At 41.7% G+C, this 24,740-nt stretch overlaps 1 protein-coding gene across 2 annotated transcripts in view; it reads right to left on the bottom strand.

The window, feature by feature from the left end:
• POU2AF1 (POU class 2 homeobox associating factor 1) overlaps positions 1-24,055 on the bottom strand; it is a 30,982-nt gene extending 6,927 nt beyond the window's left edge. Inside the window, exons 1-2 of one of the 2 annotated variants that reach the window (XM_060180105.1) lie at positions 23,841-24,055; positions 11,938-12,026 (exon numbers count right to left, since the gene is read on the bottom strand). In XM_060180105.1, coding sequence (XP_060036088.1) covers positions 11,938-11,998 — 61 coding nt within the window. In that variant the 5' untranslated portion in view covers positions 11,999-12,026; positions 23,841-24,055. The remainder of the gene's footprint in view (positions 1-11,937; positions 12,027-23,840) is intronic. The other variant, XM_007538653.2, reaches the window with a different exon arrangement.
• Positions 24,056-24,740: the final 685 nt, after the last annotated feature.

The raw sequence follows: 24,740 nt of genomic DNA, 5'->3' as shown, positions 1-24,740 counted from the left end.
GGGTTGATTATTATTTCTACAATAATAATCTGTCTATATTTGTATATAGTTGCCCTTTTTTTTAAGGTCCCATCTTCTCTTGCTTTCCAAGTCAGACATACATCTATTACTACATCCTAATATCCCTTTTTCCTCTTCTCTTTCTGGTTCCTGATGGAGTTGGAGTTCAGAGCCCTCTGGTCATCTTCCCCATGTCATTTCTTTCCCACTGGGAATATGGACCAAAATTCTCTTTGGGGTGCAGTAGGTAGAAGTTCTGGATTCTGTAATTGCTTCTCTGCTGGACAGGGACATCAGCAGGTCAATCTATACCCCAAGCCTGTTTCTATCTTCCCCTAGTGGAGTAGGGCTCTGAGAGGTGAAGTTCCAGGACACATTAGTGAAGTTATCTGCCCAGGGAAGTCAGGATTGAATCATAATAGCATTTGCAACTTGGTGGCAGAAGGGTGGTAAGATATAAAGCAGAACAAAATGATTAATGAACAGGAACCCAAAAGTAGGAATAGAACAGATGAGACTAGATATTTTAGGGTAGAAAAAAGTGAGGAAATTTATTTTAGGTATGTTCCTAGGAGGGCTATAACTATAGTAGTAGTTTTTGCTTGAGTCTGATTGCTAACATGGAATTGAACAAAAATATTGTCTGAAAAGATGGTATCAGAGTTGAGAAGAGAGCTAGAAAGTTGGATTAGGGCAGAGAGTAGCTCCCAGTCTTAAAGAAAATCTATGAATAAAATGAACTGTTTACCTATCAACCTGACCCAGGGCCCATATATATTTATATTTAGCACAGGAGCCTGTGTAACCTCTGCATCCCTGTCAGTCTGAACTTGCATTCCATGGTCACAGCTGGGAACATTCTAGGCTGCACTCACTTCAGGACCAGTCTTCCTCAAGTGGCAGGGTAGGATGACCTAGCCTCCCTTTGGAGAGTGGAGCAGTCTCTACCACTGCTGCTTTATAGTGAAAGCAAGGTCCTGGAGAGGCCCACTAAAGGGCTTATGATGATGATGCTAGTGGAAGTGACCAGTGCTCATCTCATTTCTCAAAGTGCCCCGTCTCCTCAAACATCTGCCTGAGCACCTAAGTCATGGCCACAAGTAGAGGATCACACATAAGACTTTCTAGAATATTTCTCCCAGTATTGTCACTCCTCCTACCCCAAGTCTGCTATGATTCTCTTCCAGAAGATGACTAAGGCTTGGATCTGTAGTCCAGAATTGGAAGTCCTCTGCAGTGTGACCTCAACCCATTTATTCCAACCACTTTGCATACTTACCATTACACAAACCCTGTCTCTAGCCAGAAAGTCTGTCTAGACTTTTTCTGTGTTCCTTATAAGCCTCATTTCCTCATGAGATTTCTCACGGTCACAATTCTCTCTCATGTCTGATCCAAGGCTAGTGTGATCACCTTTATGGGTCACTGCATCCCAGAATCTGTTGTGTTCTACAGCCTTTAAAAACACTTCCAACCTCAGTTATTATTCAGTACAGGGGGCAGCAGAAGATGGCATCATCTCTGTGTCAGGCATCACAGGCTTTAAATCCAGCCCCTGCCACATTAGAACTGTATGATTCCAGGCAAGTTACTAAACCTCTCTGTCTCTGAGCCTGAATCTTCCTATCAAAGGAATAAAAGGAACCAATGATGTACTACATAGGGAAAATAATATAGTCTTAGTAGAACATCACATATAGAGTAAGCATTTGATAAACTGTCACCCTACAATACAATAATACTATCTCTTTAGGTGTGAATTTCTTATGTTCCTAATTAGATCACAAATTTCTCACAGTGAGACATTGGACCTTACTTCATGATATGTGCCCAAGTGTCAATTACAGAAGCCAGACCTTCCACCTTCTGTATCCCACAATGACCTTGGCTCCATACTCCCAGAGGATTAAGGAATAGGAAAGCTATCAGGGGAGGGGAGGGGATGGGATGGGATAGGATATGGAATTCTGGTGGTGGGAATTGTGTGGAGTTGTACCCCTCTTATTCTATGGTTTTGTCAGTGTTTCCTTTTTATTAAAAAAAATTCAGCATACTCTTTGTTGATGACTCAGTAGGATAACTGTTTAAAATGTCTTGTAGTTTGCCTTCTTTTTGTCTTTCCTAGGTCTTTAGAATGTAAGTGGTTCCCAGGTTCTCCATGGTTCCAAGATAATAGGTCTAATACCCAGTGATGATTCGTAAGCTCTAGAGTTAGAAGGTATCCTTGTTTGCTGCTGAGAGAGGCTTTCCTCTGCCTGTTGTCATCAGAGCACCAAGCAGCTACACGGGGTTCTTTCAGACTGTGTACCCAGCTATGTCCTGGCACAACAACAATAGAGAGAGTGGAACCAGAAGAACCATAGCTGAGCAGTAGCAGATGGCCACCCTGAGCTTCCATAGTCTAGACTCCTGAGCCCCTAGAGGTCAGGAAAGAGTGCCCTATAGCACTGGTCCTTAAGACCCACATGGGGAGTTCATTATCATCCATTGATAAGGACCCTGGGTACCTGGGCTCTGAATCAAAAGCCCGGAAGCCTGGGTATCTATTAAACCCGGATCCATAAGCGTTGCCAGGGCTGAACTTTGCTCAGTAAATAACTCACTGATAAGGTTCCATGCCTGACTCAGCACCAAACTTCCATTCATGCTCCTGACATAAACTCAGCCTGGTCTCCAAGCCCATCAGGAAAAGAAAGGTATCTAGAAGAGAAAAAGCCATGCACAAGAGCTCCAAGAATACATACTATGGAGGTAAAGAGAACTCCAGCAACAGACTAGACTCAGATCATGCACCGGAGCCTCCTCTCCTGGCTTAGTAGCAGAATCAACCAAGAAGGATGCAAGATGCAGATATCCATGGCCTGTTCCTGGAGAGTCTGATTCAGGATGGGTGATAAGTGTTTGGTGTGGGTGTAGGAATCTTAACTTATAAAATACCTCAGGGGGTACGGTGATAGCATAGTGGGTTAAGCGCATATAGTGCGAAGTGCAAAGACCGGCTTAAGGATCCTGGTTTGAGCCCCCAGCTCCCCAACTGAGTGGGTCGCTTTACAAGTGGTGAAGCAGGTCTGCAGGTGTCTATCTTTTTTCTCCCCCCTCTGTCTTCCCCTCCTTTCTCCATTCCTCTCTATGTCCTATCCAACAGCAATAACTTCAATAACAATAACAAGAGTAAAAAGGGCAAGAAAAATGGGGGGAAAAGGCCTCTAGGAGAAGTGGATTCACAGTGCCAGCACTGAGCCCCAGCAATAACCCTGGAGGCAAAAATAAAAAATAAAATAAAATAAAATAAAATAAAATAAAAATACCTCAGGTAATTCTGTAGCTCTTCTGGGATTCCAACCACTGAAAATTCATTAGTGATCTAACACAAAAATATACTATACCATCATGATAGAAAATGAATTCTCTTCCTTTTCCATTTTATTTATTTATTTACTTTATTGAGGTAGTTAATGGATGATTATGGAACAGTTATTGATACATGGGTACATTTTCTCATATCCCCATTTAGGGGTCTGCAAAACACTCTCAGCCCCAACATAGGTCCTTTACCACCAGCATGCCACAGGACCTCAAACCCATATGGATTTGAGCAAAAATAATGAAGTCTCCTCCTTCACCTCATCTTGGATAGAGCATGAAGCAGTCATGTTAAATGAGTTAAGCCAAAAACAGAAGGGTAAATACCAGTTGATTTCACCCATAGGTGAAACTTTAAAAACAAGGTAAGAAAGGGAAACCACAAAGTTAAACTTCCCTACTTGGATAAATTTCTGCTGTCACGACAGGGAATCTCTACTGTCATTCATTCATTCATTTATTCATTCATTCATTCTCTCCACTATCCAGACCACCAGGAATGCAGCACAGAACAAGATAGACAGGGCCCCTGCCACATGTATCTTGAAGTTCTAGTGGGAGAAGCAAGAATAATCTGGTTAAACTGGTGAAATTCATGGTGCTAGGGACATGTGGACCCTAGAGGTCCAGCCTGGCACCTATACCTGAGAGCAACTCAAGCACCTGTGTTCTGGGTAGTAAATGCCAATTGACTTGAAGACCAAAACTATCTGGGCTGTCATGGACTGGAAAAGATTCAGATGATTTACTTAACTTGATAATCCCTCTCTTTCTTCATCTGTAAACTGAACATAATCACTCCAGTTTTATGCAGTTGCTGTGGAGATGAACTGAAATGACACATAGGGAGCTCCCAAAGCCATGCCCCACCAACAGGAAATATTCAAATACATGCACTTTCCCCTCCCTCCTCCCATCCACTTCCACTTTCCTCTGGAAAGAGAGAATGTTAGAAAGCTCTTCCTTGGGAGTCGGGCGGTAGCGCAGCGGGTTAAGTGCACATGGCATGAAGCACAAGGATCCCTGTTTGAGTCCCCAGCTCCCCACCTGCAGGGGAGTTGCTTCACAAGTAGTGAAGCAGGTCTGCAGGTGTCTGTCTTTCTCTCCCCCTCTCTGTCTTCCCCTCCTCTCTCCATTTCTCTCTGTCCTATCCAACAATGATGATATCAATAACAACAATAATAACTCAACAATAAAACAAGGGCAACAAAAGAGAATAAACAAATATTAAAAAAGAAAAAAAAGCTCTTCCTCCTATTGGGCCTGCCTCAGGGTGACAGGTACCATTTATCCATTCATCACCTTCTAGTGAAGCTCACAATTCATAATTCACTTTTAGCTTTCTCATTAGTGAGGGTCATAAGGGTAAGGAAATTTGAGAATTACATGTTAATACCTAGAACTGGCCCTGCACTGAGCAAGTCTTAACTGAATGAGAGCTCATATGCTGATTAGTATTAGCAATTGCAACCCTTTCCAGCATCTGACAACAGAGACCAGGTCCCTGTAGCATCTGAGTGAACCTTCACTCCTTCAGAGATTTCTCAACAACATTCCAAATCCCTCTAATCATCTCTCTGGGTGCATCAATTGCCCATCTTATGAGTGGTACATCATACTGACCACAGATACCAGGTGTGCCTGGCATGGAAAAGAATAGAGGTGTCTCATTCTCAGGCTCACCACAGCCACATCAGCTGAGTTCATATCCACATCACTCAGCCTACCCTTGTCTCTGAGTGGGTTTCCAGTGTTCCTCAGCCACAGAGTACATCAAAGCAATGTGCAGTCAGGTCATACAGGATTATTTGGAGGAGGTCTAGGCAATGTGGTCAATGAGTGTGGGGCCGAGGAATCTCAACCCATATGCACACATCTCAGACCAGATGAAAAATAGGTCTCTGGCTAATTCCCCTATTATTTGCATGTACCTTTCTGAGGAATAACCCACAGGAGTTCAGATCCCAATCCCTTCCAGGAATTGGACAAACATGTCCATCACTTGACTATAAAGAAGCTAGCTGAACATTTCCAGGATCTTGTCAAGAAAGGCCTTTATGCCTTCTGTTGTTTTTTGAATCAATGAACAAAGGCAACTTGGGGGAGGTGCTGTGAGCAAAGGGTATCACTTTCTGGTGTCTGGACTTCCTAAGAACCCACAGTGTCAACAGGTGTGTCCTGGCACAGCAACCATATGGAGAGCAGTTTCTAAGTCCCCATGTCCTCCCACCACAGTCACAAGACTCAGTGCGCAGTTCCCTAGGATCATCCACTTCCCAAGGAATCCAGTGACCCGCCCAAAGTGAGCAGGCAAAAGTGAGGGTGCATCTGATACTGAAGGATCCCAATCTGATTTCTCAGAGTAATTCTGGAAAATCCCAATGGCCAAGTTCATTTACAGTTGGTGCCCTTCTCATCAATCTGTGAGAAGGAAGAAAACAGCTTTAATTCCATAGTAAACACCGCACACCATCCTGATTCAACCCCAGGCACCCTCTGTGACAGGGCAATTCCTGTGTTCTCTGAAAGAACCAGTAAATAACAAATATTAGTAGGTAAGTATTTTAAAATGACAACAAATGTCATTGGAATGATAACAAATAAAGGAGTAGCCAGAGAAAATAAAACAGGACACTGAAATAATAAAACACAGGCAGTGAAAATGAAAAGCTGATTTCCCAAAGAAGAGTTGATGAGAGATTTCAATAATCTAAATAAACTGCAGTTCCGTGTAGCATGCCCTCAAAGCCTAAAGCTTTCTCACCATTTGTCCTGTAGACTGAGGATCATGCAAGTCTCCGGTAAGTATCCAAATGTCCATAACCAAAGAATAAAATACAATAAAAAATAAAAATCTTTCCACACCTTAAACATAAGCCTTTTGGCCCTCCTTAGGATTCTCTTTTTCAGGATAACTTGAACATAATGCTTTGCCAAACAACTGGAAATCAGTCATCAATGAAGTTTGCAGGAAGGAAAAAAAAAGCAAAAGAAAGTCATTTACAGAAAAATTCATGAGTACGGCCCCAGTGAGGGCTTCCCTTTTCCAAAATGAGCAACAAAAAACTAAAGGTATAAAAAGTCAGCAGAGAATATTTCAGTTCCCCCTGCCATACACCCGGATGTGCTCCATCTTACAAAAATAAAAGTCCTGCAGCTGCTGTTCCACTGGAGAGCACGGACCATGACAGATTCAAACTCAACAGTCCCCCCAGATTTTTAAAGCTCTGACTGTGTGCAGGCATTGTCCTAGTTTTGCAACAAGCTGGAGGACATAAGGATTCTGCTAATTTAAATAAATATGACTTTTCAGTTTCTTGAAGGTATAATAAAAATCACCAAGGAAGGAAATACGCAAAATTGTCAGCACTTGTTTATCTAATGGCCTCATGTAAATCACATTCACTCCACTGTGACAAAATTACTTGGCTACCGCAAGGTAGGGCTCTGATAGAGGTTTCTGGTGGAGCCAACTCCCAGGCATTGGTCACTGTAATTTCTCCTCCAGATGACTTACAGAGATCTGCCTTCAAATAAGCATTTCTTCTTCTTCTAGCGTTCGCCCTTCTTCCGTAGCCAGTCAACAGCGTCAGGTTGAGCCTGATGTAAAGTTTCGAGACCTCCTTTGAATCTGGAGAGGTGGCAGTCATTGACTATGTGGGTCATAGTCTGTCTGTAGCTGCATTTATGCTTTAGAATAGCCTCCAAGATGTACTTATCCCTTCTCCAAACATTTTCCTGTTAAACTGATTTCTCAAGAACCATCAAAACCAGACAGTAACATAGAACATGAGTTTAAAATGCTGTTCCAAAGGCTAGATAGAGCCCAGGGTTAGCCCATACTCCCATCACCAGGACCAAAAACTCATCTCATCCATCTTGACAGTCAAAATTGCTGAGGCCACTTTCCATTTACAACTGGTTAAACTCAAGACTTTCAAATACTTTGAAAGATAAAACCCTCCTAGCCCAGGATATGTGACAAACAGTTGATCACTTCAGGTAGTCCCAATAAATAGTGTGCTTTTTTTTTCTTCTGAACCTTTAGTATTACTTGGGGGGGGGGGGGGAATCTACTGAGAAGAAATATAAGTAATTTTTTCTTTACCTGTAATAAAACCAAAAACTAATAATCAAACAATAGGAACTTAAGCCTACGACTAGCAAACTTGCCCTAGCTCCTAACTGAGAACAAAGTCACAAAATGTGCTAACAGGTCTCACTGTTAAAGAAACTTGTTAACGTAAAGAAACTTGTTTGTATTCTCAAACCAAGATAGCTGAGAACTCCTGAAAAAGTTTAGCTCTGGTCTGCTGAAGGATTATCTGCATCTTTAATTAAAACACTAGTGAAAGTGTTCTTACAGTGAAGGTCTGAATCAAAGTTTTCAAACTTATTCTATTCATGGACAATGGCTGATTTTTTTCCAAACAGGAAGAAAGAACTTGGGTTTGGGCCAAAGATTGGACTTGACTCGCTACAGAAAGGCTTTCCCGCCCAATTTGCAGTAGACTTTACATTTTTATGTAAGCTGACAAAGAGATTCCATATGTGTGTAAATATGGCCTTTCCATTCACCAGTGTTTAAACTAGGAGAACCCTGCAGCCAGGAAGTATTAACACGTCTGTCATATACACTAGCAAACTGGATAACACCCAAGGCAGAGTGGGAAAAGATAAATGGGTAAAAGGGTGAGTTTAAAGAAGGTGTTCAAGATATATGAAAAACCGCGTTGTGAATTGTGATTTAATGTGCTTGTAAGAGTGTAGCCAGAAAGGAGTAAGACATGACATCCTGATGAGTTTTCTGGGGTGCTTCTATTAAGAAATCACAAAGATGACGGATGATTCTCTATTCTCTCCTCTAACTAGAGAAGAAAATTGTTTCTCAGGATATTTCTTCTCCTTGTATCTGAGACTTATTGGCCCTACAGAACTCACTCATCAACCATCAGCTGGTCCAGTCACTTAGGGTTCTCCAGACCTAGGCAAGCTAGAAGAGCATGGAAGAATACTTCCATGAAAAGTGAGGACATGCTCCTAATGTATCTTTGGAGTGACTTCAGAGGTCTGTTCAGTCCTGAACCATGGAGTCCCTAACAAAATGGGTCTAAGAACTGAGTGATCCCTATTTAATGGAAGGCACAGTCAGTCTAAAATGAACATCCAAGATGAAGACTTTGCTCAAATCACTGAAGTAGAAACAATGCTTACCTACTCTCTTCCAGTCAAATTCCCGCTGCTGTGCCTCCACAATACCATCTCAGCATTTCCTGAAATATCTCCACAGTTCTAGGAGGGTGGGCAGTGGCACATTTAGTTGAGTGCACAAGGTCTCAGGTTTGAGCCCCTGCTCCCCATCTGCAGTAGGGAAGATTCATGAGTGGTGAAGCAGGTCTGCAGGTATCTCTCTCTCTCTCCCTGTCTACATCCCTCTCCTCTCTCAATTTCTCTCTGTCCTAATAAAAAAGAAAGAATGAGAGAAGGAAAGGAAGAATGAGAGAGAGAGAGAGAGAGAGAGAGAGAGAGAGAGAGAGAGAGAAAGAAAGAAAGAAAGAGAGAGGAAGAAAGGAAGAGAAAAGAGGGAAATTGGTCACCCGGAGCAGCGGATTCATTGTGTAGGCACCAAGCTTCACTGATAACCCTGGTGGCAATAAAAATATAAAATAAAAACAAAATTCTGACATCCTGTCCTATGACAAGAGGCCTCTAACACCAGAGCATTCAGTCTCTTGCTCACAGGCACTGCTGCTGAGGCATCCTCCTCCAAGAGGTCCTCAATACGTCCCTCCCTTCAACCCCCAGCAAAACAAGCAGAGTAACCTCAGTTGTTCATAGAGACCATGTCACCGTTGATCTCTACTGATGGAGATACAGGTATGTGAATGAAGGCATGAGAAAGGTCTGTGTGTTTTATGGCCACATTCTAGCTTTCTGGAATTCGGAAATAACCAGGCCCACTTTTGCATGGTGTTCTGTGCTCCACAAAGTTTTCAACACAAATGAGATCATGTGAGACTTTACCACAACTTCTGAAATAGACAAGGGGGGTCTTCCTCTCCCCCTATTTTGCATTGTTGAGGAAAATGACACTCAGCTATATTAAGTGACTTATCCAAAGACTGTGCTTGTGAATAGTGTCACCAAATAAATCCAGGACCTCTGATTCCATACACTGTCCATTTTTCCTTCATTGCCTGCCTACTCTTTTGCATGACAAATTCTATTTATTTCTCTGGATAATACTGGAGGTCAATCAGGGAAGTAGTCCCAAGCTGGTTCTCACCTATCCCCTTCCTCCAGTTGAAGTCCAGACTTGGACTACCCTGACCCTGTTACCCCAGATTGCCAGTCCCCCAAGGAAATGGAGTCTCAGTCATGAGAGGGGGAGAAAAGTCCATGAGAAGCTTACTGGCAGTCTGCTCACATGAGGGGTGACAAGAACTGAGACCCAAACAATTCCCCACAAAGTTTTATTTTTGGTTTTTTCGACTGAAATGACAGCGGACAGGTCCACCTGAGAAACCAGCTGCATCTGGCCACACACACAAGGCCCGCCTTTTACAGAAACTGGGCTCACCCAAGCAGAACGGGCTCCCATTTCAGATGTAGCAAGTGTCAAGGTAGAGAGCAAGAACAGGAGACCCCAGGAGAGCAGTCATTGGACAAGTACCTGTTGGACACAGTAAACCAGATCTTTGCCATCACGTAGTTGACAGTTTAGCTTTGTGGGGTATATATAGACATTAATCAAATAACTGTACAAGCAAAATGAGAATTATAAATAGTGGCAAGTCTACTTCTGCCTCATAGCTGAAGTGTTCTGACTTGTTTTATCAATTTCCACCTACACTTGGCTCAGAAGGGCTTAATATATAACAGTGAGCTCGAGGCCCCAGTCTATGGGAGGTGGGTAGAAAGGAGAGTGCAGACAGACAGGTCAGGGGTCAGGCTCAGTTCACACCATACACATAGGACTTGCCCAAGACATACAAAGTAGCCCAGATATTCAAGGTCCTTCTTTAGCTTGGGGACCACGAGTAAAACCAATGATATTAGGAGAAGGCTAGTCCTAGGCACTCTATTCTAAGATCAAAATTCAATGGCTTTAGAGGTTCTGTACTCATCTCATATTAAATTTCCTGAAACTCAAATTTTCAGAGACTTGCGATTCAGGCCACAGTTACCCTCAATGAAGTCAGAACTTACCTCCATCAAAAAGATGAACAACTGGCAGTAGAATAGCGGGTTAAGCATAGGTGGCACAAAGTGCAAGGACGGGCTTAAGGATACTGGTTTGAGCCCCCGGCTCCCCGCCTTCAGGGGAGTCGCTTCACAAGTGGTGAAGCAGGTCTGCAGGTGTCTATCTTTCTCTCTCCCTCTGTCTTCCCCTCCACTCTCCATTTCTCTCTGTCTGTCCTATCTAACAATGACATCAATAACAACAACAATAACTACAACAAGGGCAACAAAAGGGAAAATAAATAAATAAATATATATAAAAGGATGAACAACCTATTTCAGTTAAAAAGGGAAGAAGCATCTAATGCAATCCAAAAACAAAAAAAAAGGCATTGAGAAATGATCTGGTATAGTGAGGGACCCCAAAAGACCTACTTTGAAAGTCTACTGTATAGTTTGTAATTGTGTACATCTTAATAAATTACTTATCCTATATTACTTCAATTTCCCCATTTGCAATAATCTCAGGAGATTATTATGAATGCTGTATGAAATTAATACAATTAAACACCTAGTACGTAACAGGTGCTTAGCAGGTGACTATTGCTCCTTTGTCTCAGTCATCAATCCATGGTCCATCACTCACTAGAGAAGTAGTCTTAGTACAGTGACCCTTACTTGCCACCATCCTTTTATTGAATGTCTCTAACCTCAATACACCCATGGATTTCTGTTACTGATATGTCAATTTGCCTTTGTCATGCTCTTGGAAGTTAACCCTAAGGTCCCTGGGCCTTGTGTTCCTAAGCAACAGGACAGCTCCACTAGAAGATTTGTTGCCCAATAATGTGGAAGAAAGATGGACCAAAGTTCTTACTCACAGAGTGAGAATGTGAACATGAGACATAAAAATATTGGTATTGGTTCTTGTAAAGCTACATAGAAAGACTTCTTCAGAAGTCAGGGAAGGATTAACTGTGTGACAGATTTGAGCTTTAAATAGATGACTCCAGGAAGGATTACCTTGGAGATTTTGAGATGGCATGTTCTTGTCCTGAGCTCATGTGTAGTCCTTTAAGGAACTTATATGTGTCTCCAAAAGGAGAATACAGCCATGACTGAAATTAGTGTTGGGTAGTTCTTTAAGGAACTGAAACTTAGAAGTACATACCTGGAGTAGAAGCATGCAGAGTACAAAAGAATATTCTTTGGTAGTCAAAAGGAGTATTTAACCTCTGTTTATATCAGGGCAGATTTCAATATTGGATATTGCCTCAGATTTACCAAGAGTCATAGGTATCAAAATGGGATGAAAGACTCTATGCTGAGAGCACAAGACTTTATCAGGTGGTGTACCCCAAGATGCCCACCCAAATCCTGACTGATCACTACCTGGCTGAGGAGGTGGAGCAGAGGAATTGAATACATCACTCCTTTTTGGATCAAGATTCATTGCATGAATTTAGAATGGTCAGCTTTATCTAGAACAAGAAAAAACCTATGGTCAGGAAATTATAAGAAATGAAATGCAGGCATTTATTCTTTAAGTAGTATCTAGCTGAGGATTTTCAGGACTAAAAAGATTCTTAAAAAATATTTTTCCGGGGGTCGGGCGGTGGCGCAGTGGGTTAAGCGCATGTGGCGCAAAGCGCAGGGACCGGTGTAAGGATCCCGGTTCGAGGCCCCGGCTCCCCACCTGCAGGGGAGTCGCTTCACAGGCGGTGAAGCAGGTCTGCAGGTGTCTATCTTTCTCTCCCCTTCTCTGTCTTCCCCTCCTCTCTCCATTTCTCTCTGTCCTATCCAACAACGAATTGCGTCAACAAGGGCAATAATAATAACCACAACGAAGCTACAACAAGGGCAACAAAAGATATATTTTTCCCCCATAATACCACCCAAGGATGGAGGAAAGAGTCTTCAGACTCAGCATCAGCTGTGCATTTGGGCTCAGACCCAATTATCCAAACTCAAGACTCACAGTGGCCTGGGATACATTAGTGAAAGTATCCCCGATAATTGACTCATGTTGAGAGATATAGCTGCTGCTAGTCAAGATGAGGTTTTTCTTTTTTTCTTTCTTTTTGCCAAGTCTCTGGTTTACTAATTAATGACCACATGATGTGGGGGAATCCCCTTGTGTCAGATACTAGAGAAGTTTTTAGAATACCAAGTTTCATAAAGTAGTCATTAGGTCCATCTTTGAGGAATGAATCTTCTTCCTTCACTAGATACCAGGTGCATGGAAATCATCACCTTCTCAGCATCAATGTTTCATGGAGACAAGTGCAGTGTGCTTCTCAGTGACTTACTTGTCTCCAAGAATAAAGTTCTACTCTGAAAGTAAGGCATCATCCCTTCAATCAACTATTAGGGATTTTGTGGAAGGAGTGGAAGACTGCTCCAAGTTAGGTTGTCAAGCTGTGATCTAAAGAACCTGGAATCAAGTGAAGAGGACAACAGTTGGCAACAATGGAGAGGAGGGTGAGGATGCTGGAGTAAGTCAGAGTTCTGCTATCCACCCACCAACACCACTGAAATGACTCTGATTTAAATTTTGTACCAGATTTCTGCAGTAGATTGGTTTTAATAGGTTGTTTTCTTTCTTTTTTGGGGGGGGGAGTATTTTAGACACCAGATTAGATATTCTTGAATTTTTTTTCTAGTACTAATATTTGGTACCCTAAAGTACATCTTCACCTTGAGGCAAGAAAAGCTATTTGTTCTTGAGGGTCCACAGTCAATGTCATATGCTCTGTCACATCTTTCTCTGATCCCCTTATCCTCCTCTCTCCTGCTAAAGATTTCATTGGTTGAGTTCCTTAGCTGGAGTAATACAACTGTTAGATGGAGGCACACATGCAAGAAATGGATGACTAGTTTTCCTTTTGAAAACAAGAATTGGTCTTGATTTTCATCTAGCAGTACTACTTGGTACTGTTTTCAACTTTTTGCTTCTCTTTTTCTTTTTATCTTTTCTATCTTTCAGGATTCAAACTCAGAACTATCTGCATCAGAGGCTAGGATTACTATTCTTCAGTCCTGGAAAATTATAATGATCTTCATACTCTTCCTCTATTCTAATTGTTTTTTTTCCTTCAGTTTAGAGGATTAAAAAGTAACTCAGAATGTACCCTGGGATCCTGCTTCTCCAAACACCTGCCCTACTAGCGAAAGATAAAAACAGTCTGGAAGTATGGATAGACCTGACAACATCCATGTCCAGTAGAGAAGCAATTACAGAAGCCTGACCTTCCACCTTCTGCACCCCATAATGATCCTGGGTCCATTTCCTATAGAATATGAAAGCTTCCAATGGAGGGGATGGGATACAGAACTCTGGTGGCGGGAGTTGTGTGGAATTGAACCCTTTTTATCCTACACCCTTGTTTATCATTATTACATCAATTAAAAAAAATAACTCAGATTTTTAAAGTGTGCTCAAATCCTTTTTGGTTCCAACACCTGGTCTGAGAATGACACTGGTCTCCAATTCTTTGGCTACCTGTTCTTCCCAGAAAGTGATACTAATGAAACTATTACTAAAAAAAAAAACAAAAAAAAAAAAAAAAACCTAGCACATTGCTGTTTCAGTTTTCAGTATCACTTGTGCTATTTACTGCATATTCAAGAGTTATTCTTCTCACAACTAGATTATGAATACTTCACTCCAATTTCATGAATTAAAAAAAAAATTTCCATTCAGTACATGCCTGCTGGCATCCCATTTTATGAGAATGAATAAGAAGTTCTGGCCTGAGTTCTAAGTTAGGCCAAAAACTAGATAACTTAGCTATCAGCACTAATCCTGGTGAGTAACTCCACAAGTCACAAGGCTGGAAATAGAGTTCCTGCTCTTTCAAAATAAATGTAGAACTCATAGGCTATTCAAATTATAATCTAGAATCATAATTTATATAAAATTTGTCCATCCACAGAGATAAAAGTCCAGAGAGATAAAGGGGAAAATAATAGTAACAATGTTGAGTGTTGACTTAATGCTGAACACACCTGCCATAACTCTGAAATAAGAGCTGTGTCCCTATTATATGTACAAGAAGAGGGGAGGGGAGAGAGCCAGGTAAAGGGGGTTGCTGGCATCGTGCAAACAGTGAGGTCTAAATTCAGGTTTCAAGGGGTCAGGTGGTGGTGCCACTGGTTGAATGCACATTACAATGTGCAAGGACCTGAGTTCAAGCCCCTGCTCCCCACCTGCAGGGGGGAAGCTTCACAAGTGGTCTGTCTTCTCTCCCTCTCTACCACCCCCTTCCCTCTCTATTTCTGGCTGTATCTATCTAATAAATAAAGATAATTTTAAAAAATTAATAAATAAATTCAGGACTTAAACTCATATTTCTCTGCACCAGAGACTAGGCTTTAAATTATTATGAACAAGGAAAGAACAGAGATGTCACTCTTAAATTCAAAATGATACCTTATTCTCTACAGCTTGTGCATTTCCCCATCCCCCCCCCACCCCCCCCCCCAACACACACACACAGGGAACTGCTTGGCTCTTCTGAAATCTAGACAGTTCAGAATGAAGAGACTGTCAAGAGCCCAGAAACTATGTTTCCCTAGGAAGGCTGCCGTATTGGGCTAACCTGTTGGTAGAAAACAGATGGACTGAGTTATTTGTCAGGGGAGACTGTAGGCCAGTCTATCCCCTGAGTGCTCTAAAATACCTGAGAAGGGCCTGGTGGAACGGAGAAAGCAGAAGAGCAAATACCCCCATTATCTTCATTAAGTAAGTTGAAAATGGGCAGCAGAAATGAGTTGCAAGGTCAGAACTGGTATCTGAGAACTGGTGCTTTTATTTTTGGTCTTAATTATTTTTAATTTATTTGATTTATTTGTGTGTGAGAGAGAAAGACCACAATTCTGTTCAGCTCTGGCATATGCAGTGCCTGGGTTAAAGACTGGGATCTCCAGGATGCAAATCCTATGCCATACTACTAAGGTATCTCCCTAGTCCTGGTGTATTTTATTAGGCCATTATTGTTTTGTCTAACTAGGAAGATCTGTGTTTTTACCAAGAGCATCCTCCTAAGCTCTGTGCATGAGACAGGTATGGTAACAGGGGAACAAGGCACCTTAGCAAGGAAATATTCAGGGTCTGGTTCCAATGGTTTTAGCTGTTATTAACTTAATAGTTAAGCTTATGTTTTCTCATAAATGAAATGGAGCTTAAAACAGTATCTAACTCATGAAGTTTCCTGAAGACTGAATGAGATAATACATTCGAAGTCTGCTGGGGCCAGGTGGTGGCGCACATTATCATGTACAAAAACCCAGGTTTGAGCCCTCGCTTGTCACCTGGAGGAGGGCAGGCTTCACAAGCAGTGAAGCAGGTCTGCAGGTTCCTCTCTCTCTTTCCTTCTCTACCTGCACCCTCTTAATTTCTTCTGTCCTAGTAATGAGAGGGGAAAAACAAAAAAAGTAAACAAAATGACCACCAGGAATGGTAGATTCATTGTGCAGACACGAAAAGCAACAAAACAAAACCTGGTGATTGCCATGCCCAACACCAGCCCTTTCTCTCTCCTTCTCAACAACCCCTACAATATGAGGCAGAAGAGGGGTGACAGGAAGGGAGAAGGATGCAATGTACCCAGCTGCAGCTATGATGTCCACTAGATGTCAACAGCATTTGGGTGTTGAAGTTTGGTGAGCAAGGGCAATGACAGGAAAATGGCCATTGTTTTGTCTTTCCCTTTACTTGTTCCTTGTTCCAAGCACAGATGTGATAGCTAGGACTATAGTGGCATCTATGAAGCACTTTAAAAAAAAAAATCAGTTTACTTACCAGGGTGAGAGAGAAAGAGAGCATCACTATAGAACTGCGATACCAGTGATGTAACTCAAGACTCCATGCACTCTGTCCACTATGCCACCCTCCAGGGGCACTGTGAAGATACCTGTTTTTATACTTTGTTTTATTTTATTATTTATTTATTTACTTCTGTTGCCCTTGTTGTTTATCATTGTTGTTATTATATTGTTATTGCCATTGTTGTTGCTGTTGGCTAGGACAGAGAGAAATAGAGAGAGGAGGGAAAGACAGAGAGGGAGAGAGAAAGATAGACACCTGCAGACCTGCTTCACTGCTTGTGGAGCGACCTCCCTGCAGGTGGGGAGCCGGGGGCTTAAACCCAGATCCTTATGCCAGTCCTTGCGCATCACGCCATGAGCACTTAACCTGCTGCGCCACCGCCCCAGCCCCCTATTTTATAATTTATTTTGGCTAGAGACTGGGAAATTGAGAGGGAATGGAGAGGAGAGGGAGAGAGAGAGAAACCTGCAAGAGTTTTCCCCATGTAGGTGGGGCTTGAGGACTTGAACCAAGACCTTGTGCATTGTAACATGTACATTTTGTTGGATGCACCACAACTCAGTCCCACAAAGACATGTTTTCTTTTCTTTTTTAATCTAAGAGAGGTATAGAGCGATAGACACCAAAGCACTGCTCATCTCTGGCTTATGATGCTACAAGGGGATTGAACCTGGGACTACATAGCCTCAGGCATGAGTGTCTGTTTACATAACCTGTTCTGCTCTCCATCCCCACCCCCACCCTCTGATAAGGCATTGAAGACAAAGTGCCTTGTCAAGAGCAAAAGACCAGTAAGAGACAATAGTGCCTGGGAGGCTGCTGACACTACAGAATCTCTATGTACTCTTGTACAGACTGTCAAGGGAATCTTTCCTGTGAAAAGAAGTATATTACCATCTTATTTAAATCCATGTTGATTCATAGCTCTTCACTAGCAACAAAATGTCATCCAAATTGACCCTACAGAACATTTAGTACGCTCCATAGCACCAAATAAAAGCTCAATACCCTATAAAAAGGATTAAATAGTAGTGTAATGTCCAAAGGTATATTAAATGCCATAAGTTTCAGCTTTCAGCTTATTAGTAGTTCTCAATTTGACTGCACAGTAGAATCAATAGCATTTATAATTCTCAATTCCCATGGCAATTTAATGAGCTCTCTGGGCTGGGGCCTAAACTCAGTAGTTCTTAAATCTCCTAGAATATTCCAATGTGCAACCAGGGTTGCAAGCACTGCTTCAAGCAAACATAATAATTTCTTCTATTAAATCAAGAACTCGTGTGACCAGGAAATAACTCATCTAGTAAAGTATACACTTTATCCTGTTCAAGTACCCATACAGGGAAGCTTCATGGTGTGATAGTTCTTTGATATCTCTTCATCTCTCTGTCTCTCTCTCTCTCTCTCTCACCCTCTTAAAAAAACCCACTGGAAGCAGAGGAATTGTGTAGGGAAGGAGTCCTAGTGACCACTGGTGGCAAAATTAATTAAAATGACATTTTAGTTAAAAAATTAAAAACTCATGCTTAAAATATGTATTTATTTTTGTAAGTATTAGGAAAGAGGAAAGATCAACAATTAAACAGAAAAGAGATTCAGTTAACTTTTTTTCTTTGCCTTTATCCAGGAAAAGGCAGGTGCTATTTTCTAGTGGAGTTTCTGAGACCCAGAGGAGTTAGATAGTTTGCCTCACATCTAATTACCCATAGACTGGAAAGTAGAACCCAGGTTTCCTGCCTGCAAGAACAATGTTTTGCGCAGAACAGCACAAAACCAGGAAAAGAGGGCTTGGAAGAGCACCATTTCAACCTAGGCAAGTTCACTATTATCTTGAAGTTGTTATACAGAATTAGAAGACTAAGATGTTTCTAAGTATTTCATAAAGGTGAGAATTATAACAGTGATGATATTCACTTAGATAACTTTGGTTAGCTCAAGGTGAAAAACCGACATCTTAATTTAATTGAGACATGGCCTATTTTAGAAATAAGTCAGTAGAAATCGGAATCTTTATTTCATATTAGGATGGCTTAAAGGCAAAACAGTATAGGATTTGAAAGTCAGTTAAAGGTAGTGACTTCCCTGGGCAGAAGACCTCACCAAAAGTGGTCAACGCCCATGTCCAGTGGGGAAGCAATTACAGAAACTAGAACTTCAACTTTCTGCACCCCATAAGAGCAATCAGCAGATACTGATGATTTTTAAGGAGATGGTTTTTTCCCTATTAATTATTGTGCTTGATAGATGCATTAGATGCATGTCTTTATTTTACCTTCCTCTCTGTATGTGATCTCATGTCTGTTTTGGGCCCTACTTGTTCTTGCCAGCAGAAAACTAAGAAATCAATGGATAAACTTGGAAAGAAAAAGGATACTCAATTAGGCTTATTAATTAACCAAAGAGCATACACAGAACAGCAAACCTAAGTTATTTCTTGTTTTAAATTTACTTGAACTTATAGAAGAGATCAGGTTCCAAGCATATATTACAAGCTTCCTTAGTGTTAAAGACCTTTTAAACTGTTCTAAGGTTAGCTATTTATCATAGAAGAACCCATAACAAATGCATATTTCTATATTGCTGAGAATTTTGAAACCCTAATTTAATTACTTAGTGAACCTGAAAGCACAATAATATGACAACTAGTTCCTGTTCCTACAGTGCCTCCTTTGGCACTATAGCAAAGAAAAGGCCAATGTCAAGGCCAACTCTATGGAACATCAGGACAATCGGCTAATTTTTTTTTTTCTACCAGAGGTAGAGAGAATGAAAATGCCCATGGTGTCAAAGCTTACTTCAATGTAGTGGGGAACTGGGCTCGAACCAAGTTTATGCATGTAGTAAGACAGTATACTATCCACGCACACAATTTCACCAGCCCTTTTTTTTTTTTTAGAAAATTGGTTAAACCTTTTTGTTATCATGTACATATTTCCCTAACACAAATACCAACAACTAAAAGTAGTTGTCCAATCTATTCATTTTCTAACAAGTGATATTAAACATTTTACATACAGGTTCACTGTCTTCAAGGAATACAGCAACCAAAGCAAATTGCAGCACTGTGCAAATTACTGAATTTATTGACTGCAAGCTCTATCTCCCATTGGTGTTGGCATTCTGCCACCCTAGGCTACTGAGTAACCTAAGGAAACAAATACCTAAAGTACTACCCAAATCAATGTAGACCGGTGTGGGTAAACTTTTCCAGTGTAGGGAAGATGGTAAACATTTTTGGCTTTGCACGCCATATGGTGTCAGTGGCACCTACTCAACTCTTCCGTTAGAGTGAAACAGCCCTGGTTGATACATCAGGGAACAGACGTGGCTAGTTTCCAGTAACATTTTATTTACAAAAACAAGTGGCAAGACTGATTTGGGACTAACACCATAGTTTGCATGCCCCTGATTCAGAACCACGAAAAATGGTAAGATTCTATCATTCAAAGGACATCTTCATTGTGCCACTTCAGCTATTCTAACCAAAGTGTGGGAAACTATATACAGGGAGGAATTTGGGGGTAAATCTGATCAATCACCTACAGAGTTGTCACAGAAGAGAATATATTCTCTTACCATTACCATTACTTGTCAGAAGACTTGATGACACTTTACCTGATTCAGTTCTGACCAAAACTTTACAAGGCAGCATTAGAACACATAGAAAATATAAAGTGGCAGAAATGTCCACCCTAAAAATTGTTTGCTCTTATACACACACACCCATATGCATTAGTGATCTCTAATGAAAGGTTTTTGTTTTTTTTTTTCTGTATAAAAGAGTAACACTTGAAGCTGAGGCCTAAAAGTGAACAGGTAGGAGTAAGTCTCCTAAAAACTGTGTCCATAGGATTCTAGATAGTTTAGAATATGAGAAGGCTAGATAATTAAGTTACAAAATCTACTACTTTGTTTAAAGAGCTGGGACCTTGCATATGACTGATTTCACTGCCACACACCACTTTTTCACCCAGGAAGAGAGAAAAGAGAAGAGATACCTCAACACCAGATTTCCTCTGGTATCACAGCACCATGGCAACATGCATAGAAAGGCATGCACCCTACCTGCTATTTTCAAACCCATCACTCCCACTGTTTCTCCTGCACTGTTTGCTTTAACATGGCTACTCATTGGAGTGAATGTTAGTTCTTCAAGGACAAAACATAGGAGGACAATGTCTAGGCAGAGGACTTTCTTTGTGAATGGGCCATCCAAGAAAATCTCCAATTCATGGTTGGGGCTTGAAGATTTCCACTTCTGTGCACCAGCAGATCTGTGCTTATTGTAGCCAAAGTTCACATTTAATCCATGAGCTGGTGTCAAAGATCAGGCAGGGAGAAGGCAACATTTACAAAGTGAATGTTTTCTTAACCCTTTCCAGAACCCTGTAGTACAGTCATTTCAGCTCATGTCTTGAGGGTGTTTTCTGAACATAGAAAGTGCCTTTTCAGCACTCCTGTTCTATTATTTCAACTTATGTTCTTCCATCGGGTGACTGTAAGTGGGCTGACTGTGCTGCCCTGTTTTTACTGCCTTTCCCACAGAGTTCTGTCACCCCAGTGCCCTCACTGCTACACACTTAAGTCCAGGGTAAGGGGGCAGATTCCATCCCTTTAAGGTACCAAAGAACAATTTTAAAAGAATTTTTGATTTATGCGCATCTAAACATGTAGGACTGTTCACCCTGGCTATCCACTGACTGACTTACTGTATTATCTCTAAGGATGGAGTTTTGCTGCACCTTTCTGACCTCTGGGATGTAAGCAAAATACAAGCCTCAGGCATACCCTTAAAAAATTCCTAGTCTCAAAAAAAAAAATTCCTAATCTCTTAGGAAAAACTAAATAAGAAAACATAATTTAAAGCATAATGAGAGAATATGGCAGCTCATGAACACAAAAAAGCAAGCAACACCATTCAGCTAGTGCCCTGGCTTACTAAGGGTAGCTCTGAATGAGTATTATTTTAACCCATTTTAAAAATTAAAAACATAAAGATAAGCATAAAGAAAAGTGGCTTGCTCTGAGTAGGTATAAATCAAGACACAGTTGTTGCAGGGCTCACATAAGACTCACTAAATCAATCTTTTTTTTAAAATGCATTTATTTATAAAATGGAAACACTGACAAGACCGTAGGATAAGAGGGGTACAATTCCCACCACCAGAGCTCCGTATCCCATCCCCTCCCCTAGTGCACGGGCATCTGGATGCTCAGTAGGTCCTGGAAGACCCACTAATATCCGTCTGCCACATCCAGCTCCCCCAGGACTGACACCAGCACTTGGTCAGGGTCGGGTCTAGCTTTACCTACCCCTCCTTCAGGAAGTACTGCACATTATTCATATAGAAATAGCTCCAATTATCTTAGGATTCTGAAATTCCCAAGCCCAAATTAGAGTTCATTTCTTTTGACTCAAAAAAAAAAAAAAAAGAGGGAGTCAGGCAGTAGTGCAGCGGGTTAAGCGCAGGTGGTACAAAGTACAAGGACCGGCCTAAGGATCCCAGTTCGAGACCCCGGCTCCCCACCTGCAGGGGGGTTGCTTCACAGGTGGTGAAGCAGGTCTCCAGGTGTCTGTCTTTCTCTCCCCCTCTCTGTCTTCCCCTCCTCTCTCCATTTCTCTCTGTCCTATCCAACAACGACGACATCAATAACAACAACAATAACTACAACAGTAAAACAACAAGGGCAACAAAAGGGAATTAAATAAATAAATAAATAAATAAATATTTTTTAAAAAGTGGGAAATCCGGCAGTGGTGCACCAGGTTAAGTGCACATAGTAAGAAGTGCAAGGATCCCAATTTAGGCCCTAAGCTCCCCACCTGTAGGGCATCATTTCACAAGTGGTGAAGTAAGTCTGCAAGTGTCTATCTTTCTCTCCCCCTTTCTATCTCCCCTCTCCTCTCAATTTCTTTCTGTCCTATCTAATACAAATGGAGAAAAAAATGGCTGCCAGGAGCAGTGGATTCATAGTGCCAGTACCAAGCCCCTGCAATAACCCTGGAGGCAAAAAAAAAAAAAAAAAAAGCTGGGTGGTGGTTCACCCAATCGAGCACACACATTGCCATGCGCAAGGACCCAGGTTTAAGCACCTAGCTCCCACCTGCACATAGGAAGCTTCACAAGCACTAAAGTGGTGCTGCAGGTGTCTCTCTTCTTCTCTCCCTCTCTATATCCTCTTTCCCTTCTCAATTTCTCTTTGTCCTATCAAGTAAAAAAAAATTAATTTATTCAGTTAAAACACTTTAGAAACACATCTTGCCAATGGCAATGGTGAGATTTCACAACCTGAAAAATTAGAAATTACTCAGCCACAGCACACATTAACAAGTTCAAGTCCAGAGACTTTATACAAGGAAACAATGAATTATTGATAAAGTGACTGTACAACATGTTTTAATCAATAACCATATATCTTCAGGACTTTTCTGTATGTCATGGTGTGTATATATATATATATATATATTTATTTATTTATATTTATAAATAAATACTCCCTAATATATCTTTTCCTGTGAATTGAGATTTTCTTATATTCTGTTATTTGAGGTAGGGCATACCTGAGTTCAGCCGGAAGCATTTTACAGAACTGGGTACCTTTTAAAAGACAGAGTAATTTTTTGATAAAAGCTCTTTCTTGAGGAAGTTCAGAACTGAGCCCCAGTAAGGTTCAACTCTCATGAGGCAGTTCAGTTGACTTTGTTATTTCAAGAAAGGAATGTGGTAGATAACCTCTGCATGACTTCAATTATTAATAACACAAGTCTCTCTTCAGTCTGACATAATGGAAAATAAAGTTCACAGTTGTTCCATCCAACTCCAGGGATAAATATTAAGGTTACAGATCAACTTGCTTCCCCTTGCACTGGACACTACAAGCCTTGCCCCTGAGTGGGAAGAAGAGTGACAATAGGCAAGACAGTGAAGCGAGTGAAGACAAGCTTGACAAAGCCAAGTTTCTGCACTGTCCTGATGCATTCACAGAAACGAATCACACCTTCGGCAGAAAGCAAAGTTTAACTTAGGGAAAAACAACCCACCCCATGGAACTGAACCACAAGTTGAAGAGTAGGCTTATCAAAATAAAGCAACTCATGTAAAGGCCTTTACAACCTTCCCCTCCCAGTCTAAACCACTATCACATTTGGCTTTTGCTTTGTGAATCATAAACTGCCCTTTCTTCACCATGGTGATTCATGCAGAGTGGCGGCACAGTGAGCTGTCCCACCTTGGAACACTAGTTCATCTCCCTCCTGCCTGGAAAATCAGCATCACCTCTGAAAAGTTGGTTTCTCCACTAGCCCCAAGACCTAAAACTCCCCTCCCTTGCCTGAGTACCAGGACCTCCGTGGACCCCATCACCACCATCACCAACCCCTCTCTAGTCACAGACTCATTGGTAAACTTCCAACCCCTACCCAGGCTTACATGATTCTGACAACCACAGCCAAACCACTTACATTTTTGCCAGAGCATGGCCTGTGACAGGATGTTGCCTTTTCTCTTTGAAGCAGACAGTTTGGCTTCTTTAATGTGAGACCTGGGTGTGCTTTCCTCCAGTGTAGCCACTGCTTGCTCAGAAGCTGTTTCCTCAGCTTTTTAAAGGCCCAAGTTCCCGCTGCGCAGGGGCACAGCGTCATCACATCCTCCCACCTCAGGCGCTGGTACACTGTTTCTTCAGCAAGGCTGCCTGTCACCCCACTATGTGCACCCTCAGGGCCCCACCAGCTGCGGACCACTTCACTCGGAGCCAGCCAGCTGGATCTGAACAACAATACAACACAGAAGGCAATGGGTCTCAGATATAGTCACAGAGTATAGCGTGAAAAGTCTGAGGGGTGTGTGTGTGTGTGTTCTTATACCTGCCTAGCTGCCACTACTGATGAGCACAAAAGACCCCCTGGAGAATTCTGGATTTTCTATGGAGGCTGTTCAGCCTTCTCATCACCTAGTTAGTAGGACTCAGCCCGCCAAGGGCCCTGCTCAACGGGAAATGTGATTCCCAGGGGTCACTGGTTCTCAACACTGGAGGAAACACCTGTAGTCTCTTCAAGCCTCACTAAACAACCTCATTCTTTTAATACTGTTTTTCTGTTTATTCCATTTTGAAATAATGGCCCCTCCCCTTAGCCCCCTAACACCACCAAAATGGCAAGGCATGCTCATGTTTAAATATGGGGGCACTGGTTCCGATGACCCACACACCCACAGAGAAAAAGCTCAGCTTATACAGAAGAAAAGATATCCGTGCTTTTTAACTGAGGTGGCTCCACCAGGGGAATATGTAGCATGAACAGGGCTTCCCTCCTAGTACCCACCCACCTGTTTAATAGGAAGCTGCTGTAGGTGAATAGTGGGGT

Source organism: Erinaceus europaeus, chromosome 20, assembly GCF_950295315.1.
Source record: "Erinaceus europaeus chromosome 20, mEriEur2.1, whole genome shotgun sequence".
NCBI lineage: Eukaryota > Metazoa > Chordata > Mammalia > Eulipotyphla > Erinaceidae > Erinaceus > Erinaceus europaeus.
This window is presented reverse-complemented; position numbering and strand designations above follow the sequence as displayed.